This window comes from Pituophis catenifer, unplaced genomic scaffold, assembly GCF_029215685.1.
Source record: "Pituophis catenifer annectens isolate HBS135680 unplaced genomic scaffold, rPitCat1.0.hap2 SCAF_4, whole genome shotgun sequence".
NCBI classification, from domain to species: domain Eukaryota; kingdom Metazoa; phylum Chordata; class Lepidosauria; order Squamata; family Colubridae; genus Pituophis; species Pituophis catenifer.
In genome coordinates this window covers 63,778,397-63,802,340 of record NW_027256884.1, presented here as the reverse complement: position 1 = coordinate 63,802,340, position 23,944 = coordinate 63,778,397, and the positions used below count along the sequence as shown (strand labels likewise).

Genomic DNA, 23,944 nt, shown 5'->3' with positions numbered 1-23,944 from the left:
TCACACAAGAATATACAACAAAATTGAAGAGTGTCTAAGTAACACACAATTTGGTTTCAGAAACAATCTTGGTACACGAGATGCCCTATTCAGCATTCAAGTTCTTGTACAGCACTGTAGAGATGTCAATCACAGTGTTTTTTCATGTGCTTCATTGATTTTGAAAAAGCATTTGATAAAATAAGACACAGCAAACTATTACAAATCCTGAAACAAGTGGGATGACAAAGACATCCGAATCATAAAGAATCTATATTGGATCAGGTAGCAAATGTGAGTCTAGGCCAAAAATACTCAGATGATGCAGAAATACGAAGAGGGGTCAGACAGGGCTGTATTCTGTCTCTGCTGTTATTTAATATCTACTCTGAATCAATTTTCAACGAAGTACTTGAAAACATTGATGCCGGTCTCAAAGTAAATCGTGTTCAGATCAATAATTTAAGATATGCTGATGATACAGTTCTGCTTGCCAGTAAGCATGAAGACCTTCAGCTCCTCATCAACAGAGTCTCAGAAATATCTGAAAAATATGGCTTGAAGCTTATCGTATATACTCGAGTATAAGCTGACCTGAATATAAGTTGAGGCACCTAATTTTACCACAAAAAACTGGGAAAACTTATTGACTCAAGTATAAGCCTAGGGTGGGAAATGCAGCAGCTACATTTCAGCAGGTAAATTTCAAAAATAAAAATAGATACCAATAAAATTACATTAATTTAGGTATCAGTAGGTTAAATGTTTTTGAATATTTATTTCAAAGAAAAACAGTAAACTAGCTCTGTAAGTGGAAAAGAGGATCAACAAAAGGAGCCTTGGTGGTGCAGCGGACTAAAGTGCTGTTAAGTAGCACTTAGCCACCAGCTGCCTGCAATTACTGCGAGTTCAAATCTCACCAGGCTCAAGGTTGACTCAGCCTTCCATCCTTCCGAGGTAGGTAAAATGAGGACCCGGATTGTGGGGGCAATAAGCTGACTTTGTATAAAAAAGAACACCGCTGGGGGGGGGAGGCGAAAGCCCTACTAAGCAGGTATATATAAAAGTATGAAGGCTATTGCTTAATGCATTGTAAGCCGTCCTGAGTCTCTGGAGAAGGGCGGCATATAAATTGAACCAATAAAAAAATAAAAAAATAAATAAACAAAAACAATATGGTATCAAAACGTCTTCTGAAGCCATATCTAGTGCCAGGGTTTGTGTTCCTTCCTTCCTCTTCTTTCTTTCTCTCTCTCTCTCTCTCTCTCTCTCTCTCTCTCTCTCTCTCTCTCTCTCTCCCTCCCTCCCTCCCTCCCTCCCTCCCTCCCTCTTCCTTCCTTCTTTCTCTCTTTCTTGTCTCTCCCTCTCTTTCTTTCTTTTTCTCTTTCTTTCTTGTCTCTACCTTCCTCTCCCTTTCTTACTCTTTCTCTTTTTTGGTTGCTTTTTCTTTCATTCTTTCTTTTTCTCTCTCTCTCCCTTCCTCTTCTTTCTCTCTTTCTCTTTCTCTCTCTCTCTCTTTCTCTTTCTTTCTTGTCTCTCCCTTCCTCTTTCTTTTTTTCCTCTTTCTCTCATTTTCTTTGTCTCTTTCTCTCCCTCTCTCTCTCTCTCTCTCTCTCTCTCTCTCTCTCTCTTTCTTTCTCTCTCTCTCTCCCTCCCTCCTTCAAAATCTAGGAGAGTGAGACTGGGAGGCCCAAGATAAAATGCCTGGCAGCGGTGGCAGTAGCAGCAGCAGCAGTGGCACCCAAAACAGGAGCTTCAAGCTGTGGCAGGCGAAGGCAGGGGTCAAAACGGGAGCTTCAAGCGGCACTCCCCGAAACTTTTCCTGCACGGCTTTTGCCACTGCAGGCATCTGTGGCAATGGCAGGGAGTCCCAGAACTCCCCGAAACTTTTCCTGTGTGGCTTTTGCCACTGCAGGCATCGGTGGCAGCGGCAGTGGGGAGTCCAAAAACTCCCCGGGACTTTTCCTGTGTGGCTTTTGTGGTGTCTGCCTTCCACCGCTGCCGCCGCCCCTCTCAACCCCATCGCAACGGCTTCATCTTCCCAAAGGGCCAGCCACCCACCCACCCACTGGCCAGGCTGGGCCGGAAGCAGCACATCTCCCATCACAGGCCGCATGTGTGTCCTGACCTCAGAAGGCAAAGGCACGGGGGACCGCCGGGAAGACCACGTGGAAGGCAGGCAAGCATGCCAGGCCGCAGGGAAGGGAGTAGGCTGCTAGCTCCCTTCCCTATGGCCGGGCGGCCCTGACATGCTTGCCTGCCTTCCATGCGCCCTTCCTGGCGGTCCTGTGGCCAGACCCGCTTGCCTGCTTCCTCTCCCACCACTGCCTCTTTGTTCGGCTGCTTACCTTTCACAGCGGCCGGTCCCGAGTGGCCCCCAGCCAACCGCTGCTGCTGAAAAGCTTTCTCTGAAGGAAAGCTGCTGCCATCTCCGCCTTGTCCTTCGCATATGCACATGCCATTGGAGTTGGAGAGACCAGAGAACACCCGCACTGCACTGGAGAACAGGTAAGTGGGACCCTCACTTGAGTATAAGCCGAGGGGGGCTTTTTCAGCATAAAAAAATGTGCTGAAAAACTCAGCTTATACACAAGTATATATGGTAACACCTCAAAAACCAAGATCATGGTCGTCAGCAAACAACCCATTAATTTACCACTGATAAATTCAGAAGAAATACCATTAGAAAAAGTTGAAAGGATCACGTACCTCAGTTTTAATTTACATGAAAGCTGGGACATGATCAGTGAAGTAAAGACTAGGATAGAGAAAGCTCAAACAGCATTCTTCAAAACGAAAAAGGTCTTCTGCAGTCACGACATAAGCCTAAAACTGAAAATCAGGCTTGTCAGATTGTAGATTTACAGATGACTGTTACGTATAAGCTGGGTTAACAAAATCACAAATGAGTAGGTGATAAGCCGCCTGGGAAAACAAAGAGAAATCATCAAAGCCATTAAAAAGTGAAAGTTAGAATCTTTTGGACATGTGATGCGACACCCAGAAAAATATGGCATCCTTCATTTAATCCTCCAAGGAAAGATTGAAGGCAAATGAGGTCCAGGCAGAAGAAGACGTCATGGCTTCAAAATCTTAGGGACTGGTTTGGACAAAACTCAGCAGCACTTTTTCATATGGCTGTTGACAAAAATAGGATTGCCAACATGATCGCCAACGTCCGATGATGGATATGGCACAAGAAGAAGAAGAAAAATGATAATAGTAAAATAGTAATACTAGAGAGAAATAATGTGTTTCTCTGTGTTTTATATACTATGTTCTTGAAACATAAACATCTTTAAAAAATAAAATATAGAATTCTTAATTAACAAAATTAATATTTCAAGAGGTACAGTTTTCAAACAATTGTAGCAAGTTGGTGGTTAAATGGAAATGAGGGAAAAATTCCAACCAAGCATGTAGACTTGAGTAATAATAGCAGTTTGGGTGGTAGACATTTGTGGATTGGGTTTTTAAATTTTTTTCCTTTTTAACACAGGTAACAGAGAAAAAGCAAGAATTAGAGAAATGTTTGAAATTATCTCGGAAACTTAGAAAGGAAATGAATGCTCTGACAGAATGGCTGGCAATGATAGATTCAGAACTGACAAAGAGATCAGCAGTAGAAGAGGTGCCTATCAATTTAGATGCTGAATTTGCCTGGAGCAAGGTAAACTTTTTTATCTTACCTTTAAATCACATATTTTTTCCCTGCAGTCATCACCCTTTCTCAAAACAGTTTTCCTTCAGCATTATAAACTGCATATGATTTGATCCATAAATACTAAGGCTTTTGTCTTTTACTATCACAAGATTTGAATGTTTCATGCTGTGTACCAAACCAGACAAACAAAAAAAAAAGAACACAAAACTTTAAACTATATGTTGTGATAGGTTTCAGGTGTCATATTGTTAGTGAAATATTGCTCTAGGCCTGTGATGGTGAAACTATGGCACGGGTGCCACAGGTGGCACACAGCGCCCTCTATGTGGGCACACAAGCCATCACCCCAGTTCAGCTCCGCCGCGCATGCGTGTGCACCTCCCGCCGGGCAGCTGGTTGTCGGGTCTCTGCCACACATGTGGGGGGGGCATGTGCAGGGCATGCATGGGGGCGGGGGGCGAAGGGGCGGGGGGCATGCATGTGCAGGGGACAGGGCGCATGCACAGGGTTGTGTGCATGCATGGAAACCGGGGCACATGCACAGTGGGCGCACGCGTATTGCATTTGCACATGCACGCTTTGGGCACTCAGCCCAGAAAAGGTTAACCATCACTGCTCTAGGCAAATAAAAGAATTTCATAGCAAAATAATTGAGCATACTTTTTGAAACTGTTATTCAATTATGTCCTTATTTTCACTTTTGTTTATTTTAAATTAAATGATACAATTTATTTATTTTTATTTATTTATTAGAATTTGTCAAACAAAAAACGAGAACAAGAATAAAAGAAAATCTTTGGATTTAATTTGCTTTAAATCATAAGTTTTCATCTTTTCAAAGCTTTCCCTTATAAATACAGCTGCAATATGCAGTTTTCCCCAGTATAGGTAGTCCTCAGATTACAACAGCTATTGGGATAGGAACTGCAATTACAGTGGTCAAGTGCAATGTCACATGATCACTTATTCATCCTCTTCCAGGCCCAGATGGTTCCTCCTTTCAACCTCAGAACAAATACCTGGTCCTGCACTTGACCTGGCTGGATAGCGCCACCCCCAGTGCCCTCCCGCCTGTCCTTCCTTCTCCTGACAGGCTCCGGCGATTTGTCATGGGAGCCCTTAGCACACCTACTCCCTTCCCGAGGTTATTTGGCCGTGCTTGTGTGCTGCAGGGGCTGGGTGGTTTTCTGGACTGTGCCATCCTGAGAGTGGGCCTTCTGATGTTTCAAAAGTGTGTGTGGTGGGGTCCTCACTGTGAAATTGGCCCCCAAAGCAGATGAAGGAGTCTCAGAGGGGAGGCTGATGCAGCCCTTTGGGCATCGGGGTTACCCAGCCACTGAGCGCTGGACTAAGGTCTGCCTTTTGCCCCTCTAGCGGGGAATGGGGTTGCCTTCCCTGCTGCTTGGCTCTTGGGTGAAATTCCAGGGGGGCACAACAGTGGTCAGAGGGGCTGTTGGTTGGATCAAGTGACCCGGAGGGCTGCGGAAACTGAAGGTCTGGGTGGAGGGCTTTGTTGCTCAGGCCGAGGAACGATGTGAGAGAGAGTGAGAGCCAGCTTTGCTGGCTGAGGAACTCTGGGAGTTGAAATCCAAAGTCTAAAAATTGCCAAGGTTGGAGACCCCTGCCCTAGATCACTTTAGGAGCAAAGTGGTGGGTTTTGCTGGCATTTCAGGAGGAAGGGGAGGGAGGGAGGGAGGGAGGGAGAGAGAGAAATAGAAAAAGAGACAAAGAAAGAAGGACAAAGACAAAGAAAGAACAAGAAAGTAAGAGGAAGGGAGAGACAAGAAAGAAAGAAAGAAAGAAAGAAAGAAAGAAAGAAAGAAAGAAAGAAAGAAAGAAAGAAAGAAAGAAAGAAAGAAAGAAGAAAGAGAAAGAAAGAAAGAGAAAAGAGAGAGAGAAAGAAAAAGAGAGAAAGAAAAAGAGAGAAAGAAAGACAGAAAGAAAGAAAGAGTAAGGGAGAGAGAGAAAAGAGAGAGAAAGAAAGAAAGAGAGAGAGGAAGGAAGGAAGGAAGGAAGGAAGGAAGGAAGGAAGGAAGGAAGGAAGGAAGGAAGAAAGAAAGAAAGAAAGAAAGAAAGAAAGAAAGAAAGAAAGAAAGAAAGAAAGAAAGAAAGAGGAAGGAAGGGGAGAGAGAGAGAGAGAGAGAGGAGGAAGGAAGGACCACAAACCCTAGCTTCAGAAGACGCTTTGAAACAGGACAGCAATCTAGGGCTGGAAGGTACCTTGGAGGCCATCTAGTCCAACCCCTGCTCCAGCGGGAAACTTTATATTGTCTGGATTATTTTGATGCCTCTAATGGAGAGGAAAATTGCCAGAAAGGAGAAGACTGCCATGCAGAGGAAGGCAGAGATAGTCCTTGACTTATGACTAGAATTGAGCCCAAAATTTTGGTTGCTAAGCAAGAGTGTTGCTAAGTGAGTTTCACCACATTTTACTCAATCCATGACCTCTCCTGGCTCTAACAGTCATGTGCAAGTTAGGGAAGAATATCTGAAGGTGTGTGTAATGTTCTAAATGTACAGAAGTTATAGTTAAATGTGTGGCAGAAAGTGGACTCTGGGTGTGTTTTTCCAAATGTAGTAAGTGAGGTTGAATGTGTATAGTTTTAGAAGAGCTGTGTGTGTGTGTACATACACATACAATATACATAGTAGATAATGTATCTTTTCATGTGCCTATACACACTCTATACTATATAATATGTATGTACACATATGACATATATACATAGGATTAAAAAGTATATTTTGGATGTTAAGTAGTAGTAAATAAATAGACAGGGAAATTGTATCTTGTTCAGGCCTTTGAAGCGAGGAGAGGCCAGGCACCCTAACCCTAACCCTAGCCCTAACCCTAGCCCTAACCCTAACCTTGAGTGACATCAAGTTGGCCTTGCCCACCCAATCACATGACCAACCAGCTACGCCCACCCTGTCACATGATCACCAAGCCACGCCCACCCAGTCACATGACCACCCAGTCACATACACCCAGTCACATGTCCGCCAAGCCATGCGCACCATCACATGACCATCAAGCCACACCCACAAAATAAGCCATGCCCACAGAACCGGTAGTAAAAAAAATTGGAACCCACCACTGATTTATATACTATATTGATGACAAAATAGCTAACAGGAAAAACAATAATAATAAAAAGACAGGATTAAAATTTCAAACCCTCTGTTAACCAACTGTTATTGTAATCAACTTGTAGAAAATTTGCCACTGCAAATTATCTATCCCAAATCATCCCCAAAGTTAAGAGTCATTCCTCCTGGTTCAAATATCCACATTTGTTTCTTAATGGCATCTCTTATAAATTATTGTCTAATTAAATATAATAAACTTTAAAAGAGCTGATTTAACAAACTCAGAGAGAGCCTAGGAAAGATTCTATGGATGAAAATCCTAAATGGGAAAACAACTCAAGAAGCGTGGGAAACTCTGAAAAATGTGATAATAAAAATCCAATCCAGCACATTACCATTGAAAAAGAAAACCAAGAAGAAACCAGCATGGCTGCACAAAGATCTCTCTGACAAACTGAAAGATAAAAAGGACAAGTACAAAAAATGGAAGGAGGGACACTTAACTAAGGCAAAAACATGCAAAGATGAAGTCAGGAAAGCAAAGGCTCAGAATGAATAATAATAATAATAAAAAGTTTATTTCAACATATTAATAACAAGAAAAAAGTCAAGGAAACAGTAGGTCCACTAACAAGAGAAGATAGCAAGGAAGTAACAGGCAGTAGGGAGAAAGCAGAGCTGTTTAACTCATTCTTTGCATCAAGACAAACTAGAAATAAAAATTAAAATAAGCAAGAAAATGATAAGAGAACACCTATCTGACCTTGACAAATATAAATCATGGGACCTGACAGATTACATCCCAGAGTTCTGAAGGAGCTGGCAGATGTTATCTCAGAACCATTGTATCATATCTTTCAAAAATCCTGGAGCCCCAGGGAAGTACCTGAGGACTGAAAAAGGGGTGATGTGGTTCCCATCTTCTTGTCTAATTCAGTCTCCACAGTAAGTCTATCTTCCCAAAAAGTTCAGATAGATGTGATTGCCAGTTAAGTGTAATAAATCCATTCTCCAATCTTACTCAGTCCTTCTAAGAATAAACAATTTGTCATCTTTCCCTTCAATCAAGTTTCTAGGAAATATATTTTCTGGATATTTTGATCCAAGATTAAAAGAAAATTCAAAAGAAATAAACTCCAAATATTTTGCAAATACAAAAAAATGCAATAACTCTGCGATGAGAGTCCAATATTAACAAAAACACTTCACCATCTAAAAACATGCAGTGTTTCCTTACAAAGAGAGCAAAATTTATTCAAACAGCATCATAAATCAAAGTGGGGGGGGGGGGGGAAACAGCTAGAGTCCAGCAGGGAATTTGTCAGATATAAATGCCTTATTCTCTATTGTGTAAATAATGTATATATGGGACATCAGGGGTTAACTTATTCTTTGGATTTTAATGTATTCATAATTTACCACTCCCATTCCTGGCTCCACCCCTTGTATATATAAGGAGCCACCCTCACCATTTTCTTTGCTTCTATCTTGAATATTCAGCGAATATAGAATGCCTATTATTATTAAAGAGAAATATATTTAAATCTCTAATTCTTATTATCTTTATTGAGTCTGATCCTGAAAATATTGCAACAAGCTGGTAGCAGAGGATGGTTAATTGACTCAATAAATAATTAAAAATGTCTAAGAAAGATAGGCCCAACACCAGGGCCTACAGCAAGGAAATAGAAACTGAACAAGAGATGATCAACGAATCCACTAACGCGATTTCGAGAGAATCCGAAGAATACACCACTGAAGAAGAAGAACTGATAAATGAAAATAATGACCAGGAAGAAATCGAAATAGAAAATAACGAACTCAGGTCAGAGATATTGAAGATACTAAAAAGCCAGAAGAACGATGAAAGCCTCATCGCGAACCTCCAAGAAATGCTGAAGAACAACGGAGCAGCGAGAGAGAAAAACGTCGTTAAAGAAAAACCCAAAGATCAAAAAACTGTGAGTGAAATGAATACTGAGAAAGTCGTTGTGAAAAAGAAAAGATGTGATCCCGCGCGAAATTTTGAATGGCAGCCATCTTGGTTTCAACGAACTTCAAAAGAGAGTGAAGCAGAGCCAATCAAAACGCTCAGTTCAAAATTTCTGGCGCGAAAAACGCTATCAGACGACGAAAGTGAAAAAGAAGACTCAAACTCTTCAGAAGAACCAGAATCAGAAAGTGAAGACGATTTAACAAAGTCTCAAGTAAAGTCAGCAATGAAAACTCTTTTTGCTGCTTTTGGGCCAAGATTGAAAATTTCCAAGGCACCAACGAAGAAGCAAGAGATCAAACCGACAACTCGAGACCTGCACGCTCCCATCCTGACTTCGAAGGCGACGACACCTGAGCCCAGAGAGCCATGCCGATTCCGTCCTACACCGCAGACCGGATCAAGTGCCAACGCACACGAAAGAAAGAGAAGAGCTGTCGCCACCACCAGAACCCCTAAAACCGAACCAGAGACCGACTCATCTGAAGAGGAGCGGAACGAGAGAGCTGAAATGGAGAGAACCTTCCACGACGACGCCAAGGAAGAAATGAGCAACGCGCATGTGCAAAGCTACGTAGACGGCCCCGAAAGACTTGAACTGGCCAGAGAACCGCGCAGACTCGTTGCGAGCATCCCCATGCCGTTCTGTAATTTCCTGCACTTGCGAGACCACGGACTGCCTCAGGTTGTAAGTAATGGACAAAATAATGTGGGGAACTTACCCAGTGACTTCCCAAAACTTAGAATTGATGGCATTAATTTACAAGAGTGGTATCAACAACTTCAGGTTGTCTTTATGAAAGAAAATTTACTATTCTTTATAACTAGTCCTCCAAGAAGACCTTGGACTTTAAAAATAGATTGTTTACATCATAGAGCATTTTTCATAATAATATCTAGCGTGTCTCCTGCAATGTACCATAGCATCAAATCAAACCTAACTGTGTCAGAAATAATTCAATGCATGTTTAATCTATTTCACAGCGATAGCGTAGCTACAACTACAAGAATGTCTAAGGATTTCTTTTCTTCTAGAGTGAAACCAGGGGTTTCTATAAGTGAGCATTTGATATCTCTAAACAAAATAAGAGCTGAGCTGCAATTGAGGGGGGAAGTGATTTCAGATCAAACAATGAAAAGTGTTATTATCAATTCACTTGATTCATCATGGGATAGCTTTATGTCACACTTAGATACTATTAATTTAGGATATTTAACCATAGAAAGTCTATCTAACAAATTGATAGCAGAAGACAATTCAAGAAAAAATCGTTCCAGTAATCAAACAGAACACAAATCTTTTAGGAAAGTAGCTTTCCAAGAAAAATATAATGAAGCCTTTAGATGCCACAATTGTGGGTCCAGGGAACACAGTAGAAGAGACTGTCCCAAAGTCTCAAGGGAGAGACATAGGCCAGAATATAGGAGCAAATACAATTATAGACAGTCTTCCACAGATAGACACAAATATAGAAGCCCACCAAATTACAGAGAAAGTAGAGGGGGTAGAGAAAATTCAAAAGAGAGAAAATCTGGGTCACTAAATGGACTAAAAAAACAAGAAAGCACCAAAACACAACAAAATGAGAACAATAATTGGCTTATTGATTCTGGTGCAACCAATCACACCACTAACAACAAAAGTATATTATCTTCATTTACAGAAGATAAGTTTGTGATAAAGGTAGCTAATCAAGAAAAGGTTCAAGTATTAGGCAGAGGGAATGTGACCTTGCCTGGTTTAGGTAAAATAGAGGGGGTATTATTAATCCCAGAAATACCTCATAACATACTAAGTGCTATAAAACTAAGCAGAGATTCTGACATCAATATAGTTTTCTCAAAGGGGAAAGCAACTTTAGAGAAGGACAAAACAAATATAGGCACTGTGATGATAAAAGGAGGTCTACCCTATCTGATAACAAAAGAAAGATGGTTACATAACATTGATTCAAATATGGAAGATTGTATTGAAGCAGATGATGAAAATGTTAGTAACAGTGACAATGATGAATGTAAAATACCTCATGATCACAAAAATACACACAATGAGAAGAAACCAAAAATAGGTAAACCAATTCATGATGAGTGTGCTCACATCTTACATAGGAAGTTAGGACATGCAAGCTTTCCTGTAGTTCAAAAAATGACTGAACACGCAGAAGGTGTCAAAATAAAAAATTGTGATAATTATTTGGAATGCTCAGTATGTAAATCCACCAAACTAAAAACCAGTCCCAGACCAAAAAAATCTAGCAGATCAACTAACAATATTTTTGACTTAGTACATATGGATTTAGTTGGTCCATTAACTCCATCAATCACCTATAGAAAACGTTACTTTCTAACAATAGTGGATGATTATAGTCGCTATGGTTTTGTTTACACATTAAAGCACAAGGATGAAACCTTTCAGAAATTTAAGGAATTCTACAAACGCATAGAAACACAACATAATATCAAAATAAAACAAATTATGACAGATAGGGGATGTGAATTCATGTCTAAAGAATTCTCCCAATGGTTAAAGGATAGGGGAATGCTACATTTCACGTCCAATCCATTTTCTGCGTTTCAAAACGGGATTGTAGAGAGAAAGAATTCCACACTACAAACCATGATTAGATGCACATTAGAGGATGCTGGTTTAGGCAAACAATTCTGGTCAGAAGCCCTACATTATTCAAATTACACTCAAAATAGAACCTGGTCCAGTATTGTGAATAAGACACCGTATGAGGTGATGTACAATAGGAAACCTAAATTAGCACACATGCACATATTTGGAGTCACTGCAGATGTGCACATACCTAAGCAGTTGAGGAGAAAGGGAGAAAACGTATCCAGAAGATTAAGATTTATGGGATATGAAACTGGAACCAAAGGGTACAGATTCATTGATAATAATAACAAATTTATAGTCTCCAGAACAGCTGTGTTCCATGAGCAGGCCAATTGGTCTAAACTGCACCTTAATGAAATATTTCCAAATAAATGCAAAGATGCGATATCTTGCGAGGAAGGGACAATAGAAAATCAAAACATTAACAAAAATAAGAACAAAACCAAAACTTGGACAAATAGTCAGCATAAAATAAAGACAGACACATTAACAAAAAAGGAAGCTAGATATTTGCACGACAACCATAGCAAACCTGAAAGAGCTATTAGAAACAATAGAAATCAAATACCAAGTAAATACAAAGATTACATAATGCATATGAATGGAGAACAAATAACACCTAATACATATGAGGAAGTATTAAAACTCCCTCGTGAAGAAAGAGAAAAATGGGAACTAGCTATGAAAAAAGAGATGGAAAGTTTGCAAGGATTAAATGTATTCACTCCTGCGATCGCACCTAAGGATAAAACAATTATAGGTACCAGGTGGATTTATAAAATTAAGAACCTAGAAGGAGGCAATACTTTATACAAGGCTAGACTAGTTGCACAAGGTTATGCACAAAAATATCCAGAAGACTATACTGACACATACTCCCCCACGGTGAGGACAGAGAGTGTTAAAACAGCTCTAGTAGTAGCATCTGCACTCAATCTGGACGTATTTCAATATGACATACAGACTGCGTATTTACACGCAAAACTAGATAAGGAAATATATGTAAGAGCACCACATAGTCAATACACTAATAAGAATGAAATTTGGTTATTAAACAAGAGTCTATACGGATTAAAGCAATCTGGCAAGAGATGGTACGATTGCTTGGTAAAAGTACTAAAGACCATGGATTTCAACGCTACCACTGCTGATAACTGTTTCTTTGTAAAAAAGAGTGATGATCACATTGAATTTGTATTAATTTATGTGGATGATATTTTATATATAGGAAAACACAAAGAGAGCAGAGAAATCTTTGTAAATAAGTTAAACGAACATTTCTCGTTGAAATCTCTAGGTAAAGTGAATAAATACCTTGGTGTACAAATTAACAAAACTAGAAGGGGATTCAAACTTACTCAGAAAGATAAGATCATTGAACTTCTAAACAAATGTAATTTAAACAATGCCAAAACCTGTGACACTCCTATGCAAACTGATTTCCTTAGAAACACTGATGAGTCTTCCCCTGAATTTAAAGATAATACATTTTACAGATCAGTTATAGGCTCACTCCTTTATATATCTAATTGGACCAGACCAGATATTGCATTACCTCTCAATTTATTGTCAAGATATGTTAGCAAACCAACCATGTATCATTGGGAAGCTGTCAAAAGAATTCTAAGATATTTGAAAAGTACATTAGATTTTTGTTTAGTATTAGAACCTAATAATGACAAAGAACCAAAAATTACCTGTTATGCAGATGCAGATTGGGCTGGTGATACATCATGCAGAAAGAGTACTTCTGGTTATATTTTTCTATTGAATGATTGTCCAGTTTACTGGTACACTGGTAAACAAGAACTGGTAGCCACTTCAACCACAGAAGCGGAATATGTTTGTTTATCCAAAGCTGCAAATAACCTTGTATGGTTCAATGACTTGATCTCAGATGTTTGGAAAAAACCTGCATTACCTTTTGTTGTGCATGAAGATAATAAAGCAGCCATTGAAATATCCAGATCCGATGCCATTGGACAAAGGTCCAGGCATATTGATATAAAATTTAAGCACGTGAGACAATTATCTCAAGATGGATTCATCAAAGCAATACATTGTGATACTTCTGAACAATTAGCTGACATATTAACGAAGCCTTTACCTTCTAAACAGCACAAATATTTAACTTCTAAATTGTATGTATTATATTGTCCTGAATCTGAATGTAATTGGTGTTGTATAGCGAACCGGCATTTAGAGGGGGATTTGTCAGATATAAATGCCTTATTCTCTATTGTGTAAATAATGTATATATGGGACATCAGGGGTTAACTTATTCTTTGGATTTTAATGTATTCATAATTTACCACTCCCATTCCTGGCTCCACCCCTTGTATATATAAGGAGCCACCCTCACCATTTTCTTTGCTTCTATCTTGAATATTCAGCGAATATAGAATGCCTATTATTATTAAAGAGAAATATATTTAAATCTCTAATTCTTATTATCTTTATTGAGTCTGATCCTGAAAATATTGCAACAGAATTGAAATAAATTAGCATTCAACTAGGACAGCGATCAACTTTTAAAGATAAAAAGCAAAGTGAAAGAATAAATTCAAAAAGTGAAAGTTAAAACCCAGGCATACTTAGAAAGGAAGACAGATTTGCCCAGTGACTTTCTGATTGCTCCCACAGGGAACTGTAATCTTCAAAACTCCCTTCCCAAGAGGATTCACAATCATCCAAAAATCATCTTGGGCAGGGGCGGTTGCTACCGGTTTGCTTGTGGGTGCGTGCGTGCTTGCGTGCACCACTTCTGCGCAGAAACGTCCGGGTGGATGGGCAGAATCTCCTGCTGCCACCACTACTGGTTCGCCTGATCCAGGGCGAACCAGTAGCAATCCACCACTGATCTTGGGTCATTCCTAACTGCTCCCATTCAGACCCAGGCAGCAGCACTGCCAGAGAAGCAGCTTTGTCAGAAGAAACAGCAGATCATTGGCAAGAGAGGAAAAAGGCTGTTGCTGTACAACAGCCATTTTTCTGGAGGCATGATCAAAAAATTCTTAACATATTTATCATTAGCTGCTTGATTAGATGTAGTGCTTTAGGGTGCTACATTATTATATTCACTATTAATGCAGATTTATTTCTCTTTCAATTTATTTTAATACACAAAGTATCCCAATATATAAGTAGCAATACTGTTATGCATAATGCAAATTTTAGAGTCATTGTCTTCACATCATTTCCACAGGGAACGCAGTTAGAGACTGAAAAACGACAGCATCAGCTGAAGATTATCACTGACTTGGGAGAGGGACTGAAGATGGTGCTTAAAGAGAAAGAAAGATTGGTGAATGATAAACTCGCCCTTCTCAATAGTAACTGGATTGCAGTAACTTCACGAGTTGAGGAATGGTTTAATTTGCTTCTGGTAAGAGTTACCAATTAGTATTTCTCTACTTTCATGATCACAGAGATTGAACATCATTTTTTTTCATTTTTTAGACAGAGTTCCCAAGTGATTTAAGTCTTTGTGATGTTATTTTATAACATCATGTATAACATCATATAACATTATAACGTATGTCTTTAAAATCACAATGACAGATATCAGTTTTGTGTTTGTAACTCAGAGAAAGTTATTTTTTTTAAAAATAATCTCTATATTCTAAAAATTGCTGCACACTTTTCTTTATTAATTCTAGAAAAATAATATTAGTAATTATGTAATAAATTCAAAGTTTTCTAAATTAATATTATAGGATAGTTCTTAAACTGCTTTCCTTGCCCTGCAGGAATATAATTTTTAAAAATAAAAGTGGCTACAGGTAGTCCTCGAGTTACAAATGTAATGGAGCCTGCCCATTCCATTTGTAACCAGAGGATTCACGAGAGTGAATCTCGTATCTTGAATGAGATCATTCCCTCCTTTCACCCATGCATTCACTAATCAAATGTGAGGCTCGTTAAGTGCACATGAGGTATTTAAGGGTGGGGAATGCCATGGGGGTCTACCGATGGAACAGGCCACCTGCCTAGGGCCACCCAAGGTCTCCCTGACCCACTGAGATACCTCACGTCGACCCAAATTTTTCCTCCCCCAACCTGCCGCACCAGGTCATTTACCTTGTGAAGATCTAGAAACAGTCTCCTCTCTAGCCTCGTGTGCTCTGTTTGGCCCTCCACGGGCCTCCCCTGGCCCGTTGCAAACTGAAATGGAGTCTCTGGGGGCCGTATTTGAGTCTCTAGGGTTGGGATTTGGCCTCTGAGGCTCTGACCCTCTGCGGGCTTTCCCCGGCCCTTTGCAGGCTGAAATGGAGAACAGGGCTTCTGAGAACTGAGTCTCAGATCTCAGAAGCCCTGAAACTGAGATATGAGATCTGAGTCTCAGAAGCTCTGTTCACAGGCCAAAAGGGGCTTCTGAGGGGCAGATCCCCCCCCAATCGAATCTCCATTTCAGCCAGCAAGTTGCCAGGCAAGGCCTCTGGATGACCGAACGGGGCTTCTGAGGAATGGATCCACCCCTCAGAAGCTCCATTTCAGTCAGCAACATGCAGAATGAATGTTGCAGAGCCTCTGCGGTTGTTCATAAGGGCGAACAACTGCCGTGGTACTGCAAGATTCATAGTTTTGGGCCTTGTTCGGAAACACTGATTGCATAACTTTGAACATTCGCTAAGGGAATGCACATAACACGGGGATTACCTATATTGATTTTTTAGCTCACTTTGGATCCCAACGTCTACATCATTGCAATAGATGGACAGCTCTCTTTGCTTCATCTCTCCCTTTATATGTAACTTTGTAAAGAATTAGAACTAAGTTTTAATTTTTTTCTGATTTTACCCAGTATTTAGACCTTATTTTTGCAGTTCTAAAATAATTTCATAGAACTGCTTTTATAGTTTTTGTATTTGGACAATATAATAATTTATGTAGTATTGCATTTTTTTCTGTTTCCCTTTGGTCCTAATTGTTTAGTAATATGTTGGTTTCTCTTTACCTACTTCTAGGCATATCAGAAACATATGGAAACATTTTTTCAAAATGTTGCTAATATCACCACATGGATGTATCAAACAGAAATACTCTTGGATGAATCTGAAACCCAAAGCCCCCAGCAGAGAGCCAATATTCTTAAGGTAACAAATGCAAACCTCTGAAAATTATTTTTTTTAAAAGGCTAGTTGATTCTTTGTACATGAACATAATTGTATCACAGATTTGCCCTGTGGGTTTTCAAGTAATCTTTTGAATTTAGTGAACATTATGTTTCTCTTCAAAATAATATTTTATCATACTTTTAAAATTCTTAGAAAGCAAAGACCATTTTAGAACATGAGGTCTTGTGAACAAAATATTTATTGTTAAGTAGCAATATAGTAGTCTTTTACATATGAACATTTTATATCCTTCTATCAGTATGTTCCAGTCATGAGTTTCATCCCACCAAGTTTCTGTAATTCCAACTATATCATATGTATCTTCATGTATTAATAATGCAAGTTCACCCTGTTTGTTCCCTAAACTTTGTGCATTTGTATATAGGCATTTGAGATCTTTATGTCTGACTCTGGGTGTGCTTCATATGTCTTCCATTAGATATTTGCGTTTGTCTTCCTTCCCATCCCTCCTTATTTGATTTGTTTTATAGGGGTTTTTGCTTGGAATTAGGTCCTGGAGATATAAAGATTGTGTCAGGCCTGGAAGCCATCTTTTTCATTGGGCCTTCAGGCCTGCCACATTTACTACTGTGGGAAACAGGTAGGGGGGATTGTATGGAGCCAGAGCAGTGGTGAAATGTAAAATTTGTTACTACCGGTTCTGTGGACGTGATTTGGTGGGGAGGGGTAATGTGACTGGGTGGGCATGGCCAACTTTTTTTTTTTTTACTTTTACAAGCATTTTTTTCTACAACCTTAAAAGGTTGCATTAAAAAATGCTTTTAAAAGCCTCTGACAATCAGGCAACTCAGCTGGGATCGTCAGAGGCTTTTAAAGGCATTTTTTTTCCCTACAACCTCTAGCCAAAGAGGTTGCAGGAAAAAATGCTTTTAAAAACCTCTGATGATCCCAGCTGAGCAGCGCAATCATCAGAGGCTTTTTTCTTTTTTTTACTTTTAAAAGCATTTTTTCGGCTGAAGAGGTTGTAGAAAAAATGCTTTTAAAAGTAAAAAAAAAGCCTCTGATGATCGCGTGGCTCAGCTGGGCATGGGGGGGGCAGGGATTTTTGCTAATGGTTCTCCAAACCACCCACCACCATTGTTACCGGATCGGGTGATCCAGTCCAAACCGGGAGCATTTCACCCTTAAGCCAGAGTGATATATAGTCATAATATATCATAATATATTGAGAAGAGCCTGTAGTACAGTGGACTAAAGCACTGTTATTAACATCTGCTGCTTGCAATTACTGCAAGTTCATATCTCACCAGGCTCAAGGTTGACTCAGCCTTCCATCCTTTCAAAGGTAGGTAAAATGAGGACCCAGATTGTGGGGGCAATAAGCTGACTTTGTATAAATATACAAAAGTATGAAGGCTATTGCTTAACGTATTGTAAGCCGCCCTGAGTCTCCGGAGAAGGGCGGCATATAAATTAAAGCAAATTAAATTAAATTAAATAATAACATTCCTTTCTCAGAAAGTCAAGGTCATCTTGCCCTGCACCTGGACGCCTGGAACTGGGAGGCATCTCCAGTTGGGATGGTGTTTGGATTTGACCATGTGATGGACATGTGGGTGTTGGGCAGGGACTTGAACTTTCTTTTGGGTGGGGAAAACCTGGAAGCTTTCAGATTCGGATTTTCCCAGATGTGCCAATATGACATCTCTAATAAAATGGAACTTTGAGGAAACTCAAGCCTCAGAGTTTTCTTTCATTGGAGTTATTACTTGGGACCCTGACAGATTGGTTACCCTCCCCCCATAATTTTAGTTTAAAGCTCTCCTGATAAGTTGAGCCAGTCATTTTCTGAAAACATTCTTCCCAGTTTTTGTGAGGTGCAGCCTATCTGTTGTGGCCTGTCAGCCACCTACCCAGTGGTGAAATCTAAAATTTGTTACTACCGGTTCTGTGGGCGTGGCTTGGTAGCAAGGATAATGTGACTGGGTGGGCGTGGCCATGTTTTTTTTTTACTTTTTAAACCATTTTTTCTACAACCTCTTAGGCGAAGAGGTTGTAAAAAAATGCTTTCAAAAGGCTCTGACGATCCCAGCTGAGTTGCCTGATGTTTTATTATCTAGCCATTGATAAAATAAATCCCATATCTTGTAGTATTGTTCATCTTCTTGTTCTCTAATTTCAAATGTCAATTTACTCATTTCAGCACATTCCATGATTTCTTAATAATTTCATTTTGCGTTGGTATTTTCTCATTTTTCCAATTTTTAGCAAACACAATTCTAGCAGCTGTTAAAACATTCACAATCAAATATCTCAATTCTCTATTATATGTTTCTGGCACAATCCCTAATAAAAAAATCTCTGGCTTAAAGTCTATATGTTTTTTTGTCATTTTTTCCAACCATGTGTGGATTTTAGTCCAGTATCTTTTCGCTTCTACACATGTCCACCACATATGGTAATATGAGCCTGGTATCTGATGACATTTCCAAAACTTCTCAGATTTGTTCTTGAACATTCTCGCTATTCTTGTCGGGGGTAGATGCCACCTGTAAAACATCTTATACAAATTCTCCTTATATGCTGTTGACATTGTCATTTTATAATTTTGCATCCACAATTTTTGCCATTTCTCTAAATCAAATTTTTCCCCCATGCAATCATAACCAAAATTTCCCCCCATGCAATCATTGTTTCTTTAACTTATTCTTCTTCCAATTTTACCTCTAATAAGTAACCATACAATTTTTTAATTACATAGTCATCAGAACCTGTTAAAATTTTATCTAAATTAGTCAGATTACTGTAAAAATCTTCTGCCTTAGAATCTTTATCATATCTAGAATGTATTTGCATATACGAAAACCAATCCATTTTTATATCCTGTTCTTCTAGTTCTTGCTTCGATTTAAGTTCACCCTTTTCATTCAGTAATTCACTATATCTAACAATTTTGTTCCTTTCTAAATATTATTGAATATGAGAATGCTTCAGTAGATAACCAGACTGGAATTTTTAAATAATGTTGTCTTTTAATCTTCTCCCAATTTAATAGCAAAGACTCTCGAATAACATGTCTTCTAAAATACCCCTGTGTTTTTGTGCCCTTGTACCATAAGAAAGCATGCCCGCCCAACAACAAGTCATGTCCTTCTAAAGTCAACAACCTAGTATTTCTTAACATTATCCATTCTTTGATCCACATCAAATTAGTTGCTTGATAATATAGTTCCAATTCCGGCAAACCAAAACCTCCTCTTACTCTAGCATCTTGGAGCAATTTTAATTTTATCCTCGCCTTTTTACTCTGCCAAATATATTTTAACACTATTTTATTCAATTCTTCAAAATAATCTTTTCCCAACCTGATTGGAATTGTCTGGAACAAATATAAAATTCTAGACAATATATTCATCTTAATAGTTGATATCCTCCCTCTCAATGATAATTGCAAATTTTCCCATTTAGCAAAATCTGTCACTATCTGTTGTTGAAGTTTATTGTAATTATTCTCCTTGAGTGTTCTGCATCTTGCTCTCAAATATATCCCCAAGTACTTAACCTTGTTCGTGACCTGCATCTTCAATACATCTGCCAATTCTTCTTTTTGTTTTTCTAATATGTTTTTTGTCAAAATCTTCGTTTTATCTTTATTTATTTTCAAACCTGCTACTTTTCCAAATTCTCCTATTTTGTCTATCAGTTTATTTATTGATTCAAATGGATCGTCAAGAATAAACACCAGGTCATCAGCGAATGCTTGCAATTTATATTCTTCATTTTGAATTTTCATTCCTTTTATTTTTTTTTTCATCTCTAATATTTCTGTTTAATACTTCTAGTGTTAACACGAACAAAAGAGGTGACAGTGAACAACCTTGTCTCGTTCCTTTTTGTATTTCAATAGATTCTGTCAATTCTCCATTTATCATTACTTTTGCTGTTTGTTTATGATATACGGCTTCTATGGCTTGAATAAATTTCCTCCCAAAGCCCATCTGTTTCAGCTGTAATAGCATAAATCGCCAATTCACATTGTCAAAGGCTTTCTGTGCATCTAGAAATATCAAAGCCATTTGCTTTTCAGGATGTGCCTCATAGTATTCCAAAGTGTCCAGAATTATCCTCAAATTGTTTCTAATCTGCCTTTTTGGCAGAAATCCATTTTAATCAGAATGTATAAAATTATTTAAATAACTTTTAAGTCTTTCTGACAATATTGTAGCAAAGATTTTATAATCTGAATTTAGCAGGAATATAGGCCTATAATCCTTGACTTGTTGTGGATCACAACCTCCCTTGGGACAAGTGTAATATATGCTTCTGACCATGATTTGGGTATTTCCATCTTTAACATTACCTCATTCATAACTTCTAACAATCACTCAATGATTCCTGTAAAGTCTTATAGTATTCCGCTGGCAGTCCGTCCGGGCCTGGTGCCTTCCCATTCTTTTGTTTTTTAAGTGCTTCAGTCAATTCCATCATCATTTCCTCCTAACATCATCTCAGTATCTTTAGAAATCTGGGGTAGATTCGCCTTGTGTAAATATCGTTTAATACTTTCCGCCTCTATATTTTCTTTTTCATATAATTTTTTATAATAATCTTGTATAATATTTTTCTTCTCTTTATTCCCAAATCCAATTTGTCCTTGGTCATCTACTAATTGTGTTATTTTCCTTGATTCTCTCTCTTTCTTCAATTTATATGCTAGCCATCTACCTGGTTTATTGGCATCTCCAAAATAGTTCTGTTTAGCACTTCTAATTTTTTGTGCTAAATCTTCTTTTTCTATTAATCCCATTTTATGTTTAATTGTATCCATTTTCATTTTAATATCCTTTTTTTGTGGGAATTTCTGTAGTTCTTTTTCAAATTTCTTGTAATCATCCTCTAATGTTTTATAAACTTGCCTTTTCTTAATATTTCTTTTCACAGTTACTACTATTGAGCAAGGTACCACATATACAATACCTGTGCATTTTGTTTTTCTTCCCTAAATGTAGAACCTTGCTTTTTTCACTGTTGAATTTCATTTTGTTAGATAGCACACAATGTTCAAGTCTGTCAAGATCCTTCTGTATCTTGAGCCTATCTTCTGGAGTGTTGGCTATTCCTGCCAGCTTGGTGTCATCTGCAAATTTGATGAGTTCCCCATCTATTCCCTCGTCCAAGTCATTGATGAAGATGTTGAAGAGCACTGGGCCTAAAACAGAGCCCTGGGGTACTCCACTGCATACTTCCCTCCATGTAGATGCAGTTCCATTGAGGACTATACGTTGAGTGCAGTTGATCAGCCAGTTACAAATCCACCTGGTGGTGATGCTGTCTAACCCACATTTTTCTTCTTTATCTAGTAGTAGGTTATGGTCTACTTTATCAAATGCTTTACTGAAGTCCAAGTAAATTATATCGACAGCATTCCTCTGGTCCACTAATTTTGTCACTTTGTCAAAGAATGCAATAAGTTTAGTCTGGCATGACCTGTTTTTGACAAACCCATGTTGGCTTTTGGTTATTATTTGGTTTGCTTCTAGGTGTTCAGTGATTTGCAGATTTCCAGAATCTTCCCTGGTATTGAAGTCAGGCTGATAGGTCTGTAGTTTCCTGGATCTATTTTTTTTCCTTTTTTGACGATGGGAACTACATCAGCTCTTTTCCAATCCTCTGGCAGTTCTCCTGTGCTCCAGGAGATATAGTTCAGTGGTTCTGAGCTCTCGTCTGCCAGTTCCTTCAGAACCTTGGGGTGTAATCCATCTGGTCCTGGTGATTTGAACTCGTCTAGGGTAGACAGGTGTTCACTTACCATTTTCTTCCCTATTTTAACTTGTGTTCCTAATCTGTTTTTTGTGGTGCTGTTTTTGATAGGTTGGACTGTTTTTTCCTTTTGTGTAAAGACAGATGCAAAAAATGAGTTAAGTAGTTCTGCTTTCTCCCTGTTGCTTGTCACCTTCTTGCCACTTTCTCCCAGCAATGGGCCAATTGTTTCCTTGAGTTTTTTCTTGTTTTTAATATGTTGGAAGAAGCTTTTTTTTTTGTTATTTTTTACTTTAGTCACAAGCCTTTGTTCATTGTGAGCCTTAGCTTTCCTCACTTCATCTTTACAGGCTTGGGCTATTTGCTGATATTCTGCCTTAATTATTTGCTCCTCTTTCCACTTTTTATACTTGTCCTTTTTGACTTTCAATTTGTTAGAGAGTTCTTTATGCAGCCATGCTGGTTTCTTTTGAGATCTATTATTTTTCTTCTTTTTTTTTTTTAAATTTTAATTTGATTTATATGTCACCCTTCTCCGGAGACTCAGGGCGGCTTACAATGCATTAAGCAATAGCCTTCATACTTTTGTATATTTATACAAAGTCAGCTTATTGCCCCCACAAACTGGGTCCTCAATTTACCCACCTTAAAAAGGATGGAAAGCTGAGTCAACCTTGAGCCTGGGGAGAATTGAACTTGCAGTAATTGCAGGCAGCTGGATGTTAAATGCTGCCTTAGGAGGCATTAGCCTCCTACGCCACTCAGGCTCCTTCTTCATTAGTATTGTGTTAGACTGGGCTTTTATAATCTCACTTTTCAAAATTTCCCAAGTTTCTTCAGTTATTTCCCCTTGAGGATTCTCATCCATGGAATCCTTCTCAAGCTCTCTCTAAGTTTATTGAAATAAGCTCTCTTAAAGTCCAAGACTCTAGTTTGACTTTGTTCTACTACTTGTGTTTGCATAATGTTGAATTCCAATATTGCGTGATCACTTGCCCCCAAGGTTCCTGTAGCTTCAACACCTTCTATCATTTCATCTCTATTAGTGAGAATTAAGTCCAATATGGCTGGTCCCCTTGTTCCCTTCTCTACTTTTTGGGAAACAAAGTTGTCTGCTAGGTTTGTTAGGAACCTGTTGGATCTTCCACTTGGTGCAGAGTTTGTCTCCCAGTTGATGTCAGGGTAGTTCAATTTCCCCATTACTATTGTGATGTGCTTCCTACATACCTTAGTTAGCTGACTAGCAAAAAGTTCATCTACTTCCTCTGTTTGGTTGGGTGGCCTATAGTATAGACCTATGGCAATGTCATTCCCCCCCCTTTAATATTGACCCAAATACATTCAAGCTGGGTCCAGTCCCTGACACACAGATGTACAGAAGGCAGAGGATAGCAGTGGAAATCTATGGGCCGGTCCTCAGGAAGGATGAGCCATAGCTGCTAGCTAAGACCCACCCTAGCTCTGGGGATAAAAGCAGGGGGCGGAGACAAATAGGTGTGGCAGACAACTATTCATCTCCCCATCATCAGCCACTGATAGCCTGAACTTCTGAATCCTGTTTGAAACAACTAATCAGAATTCTTTCTTGGAATCTGCAGCACTGAGAATCAGGCATGCCTTCTGAGCGTGTGTGTGTGTGTGTCTGCTGCTGGAAGAAAGTGAGTGTACCTTCCAGGACTTCTTTTGCAAGTGTGGGGAGAGAGAGAGAGAGAGAGAGAGAGAGAGAGAGAGAGAGAGAGAGAGAGAGAGAGAGAGAG

At 39.0% G+C, this 23,944-nt stretch overlaps 1 protein-coding gene across 7 annotated transcripts in view; it reads left to right on the top strand.

The window, feature by feature from the left end:
- DMD (dystrophin) overlaps positions 1–23,944 on the top strand; it is a 2,096,968-nt gene that overhangs the window by 1,017,099 nt on the left and 1,055,925 nt on the right. For all 7 annotated transcript variants that reach the window (XM_070944209.1, XM_070944203.1, XM_070944204.1 and 4 more), the window contains exons 33-35: positions 3,479–3,649; positions 14,555–14,734; positions 16,317–16,445. In XM_070944209.1, the coding sequence (XP_070800310.1) occupies positions 3,479–3,649; positions 14,555–14,734; positions 16,317–16,445 (480 nt within the window). The remainder of the gene's footprint in view (positions 1–3,478; positions 3,650–14,554; positions 14,735–16,316; positions 16,446–23,944) is intronic.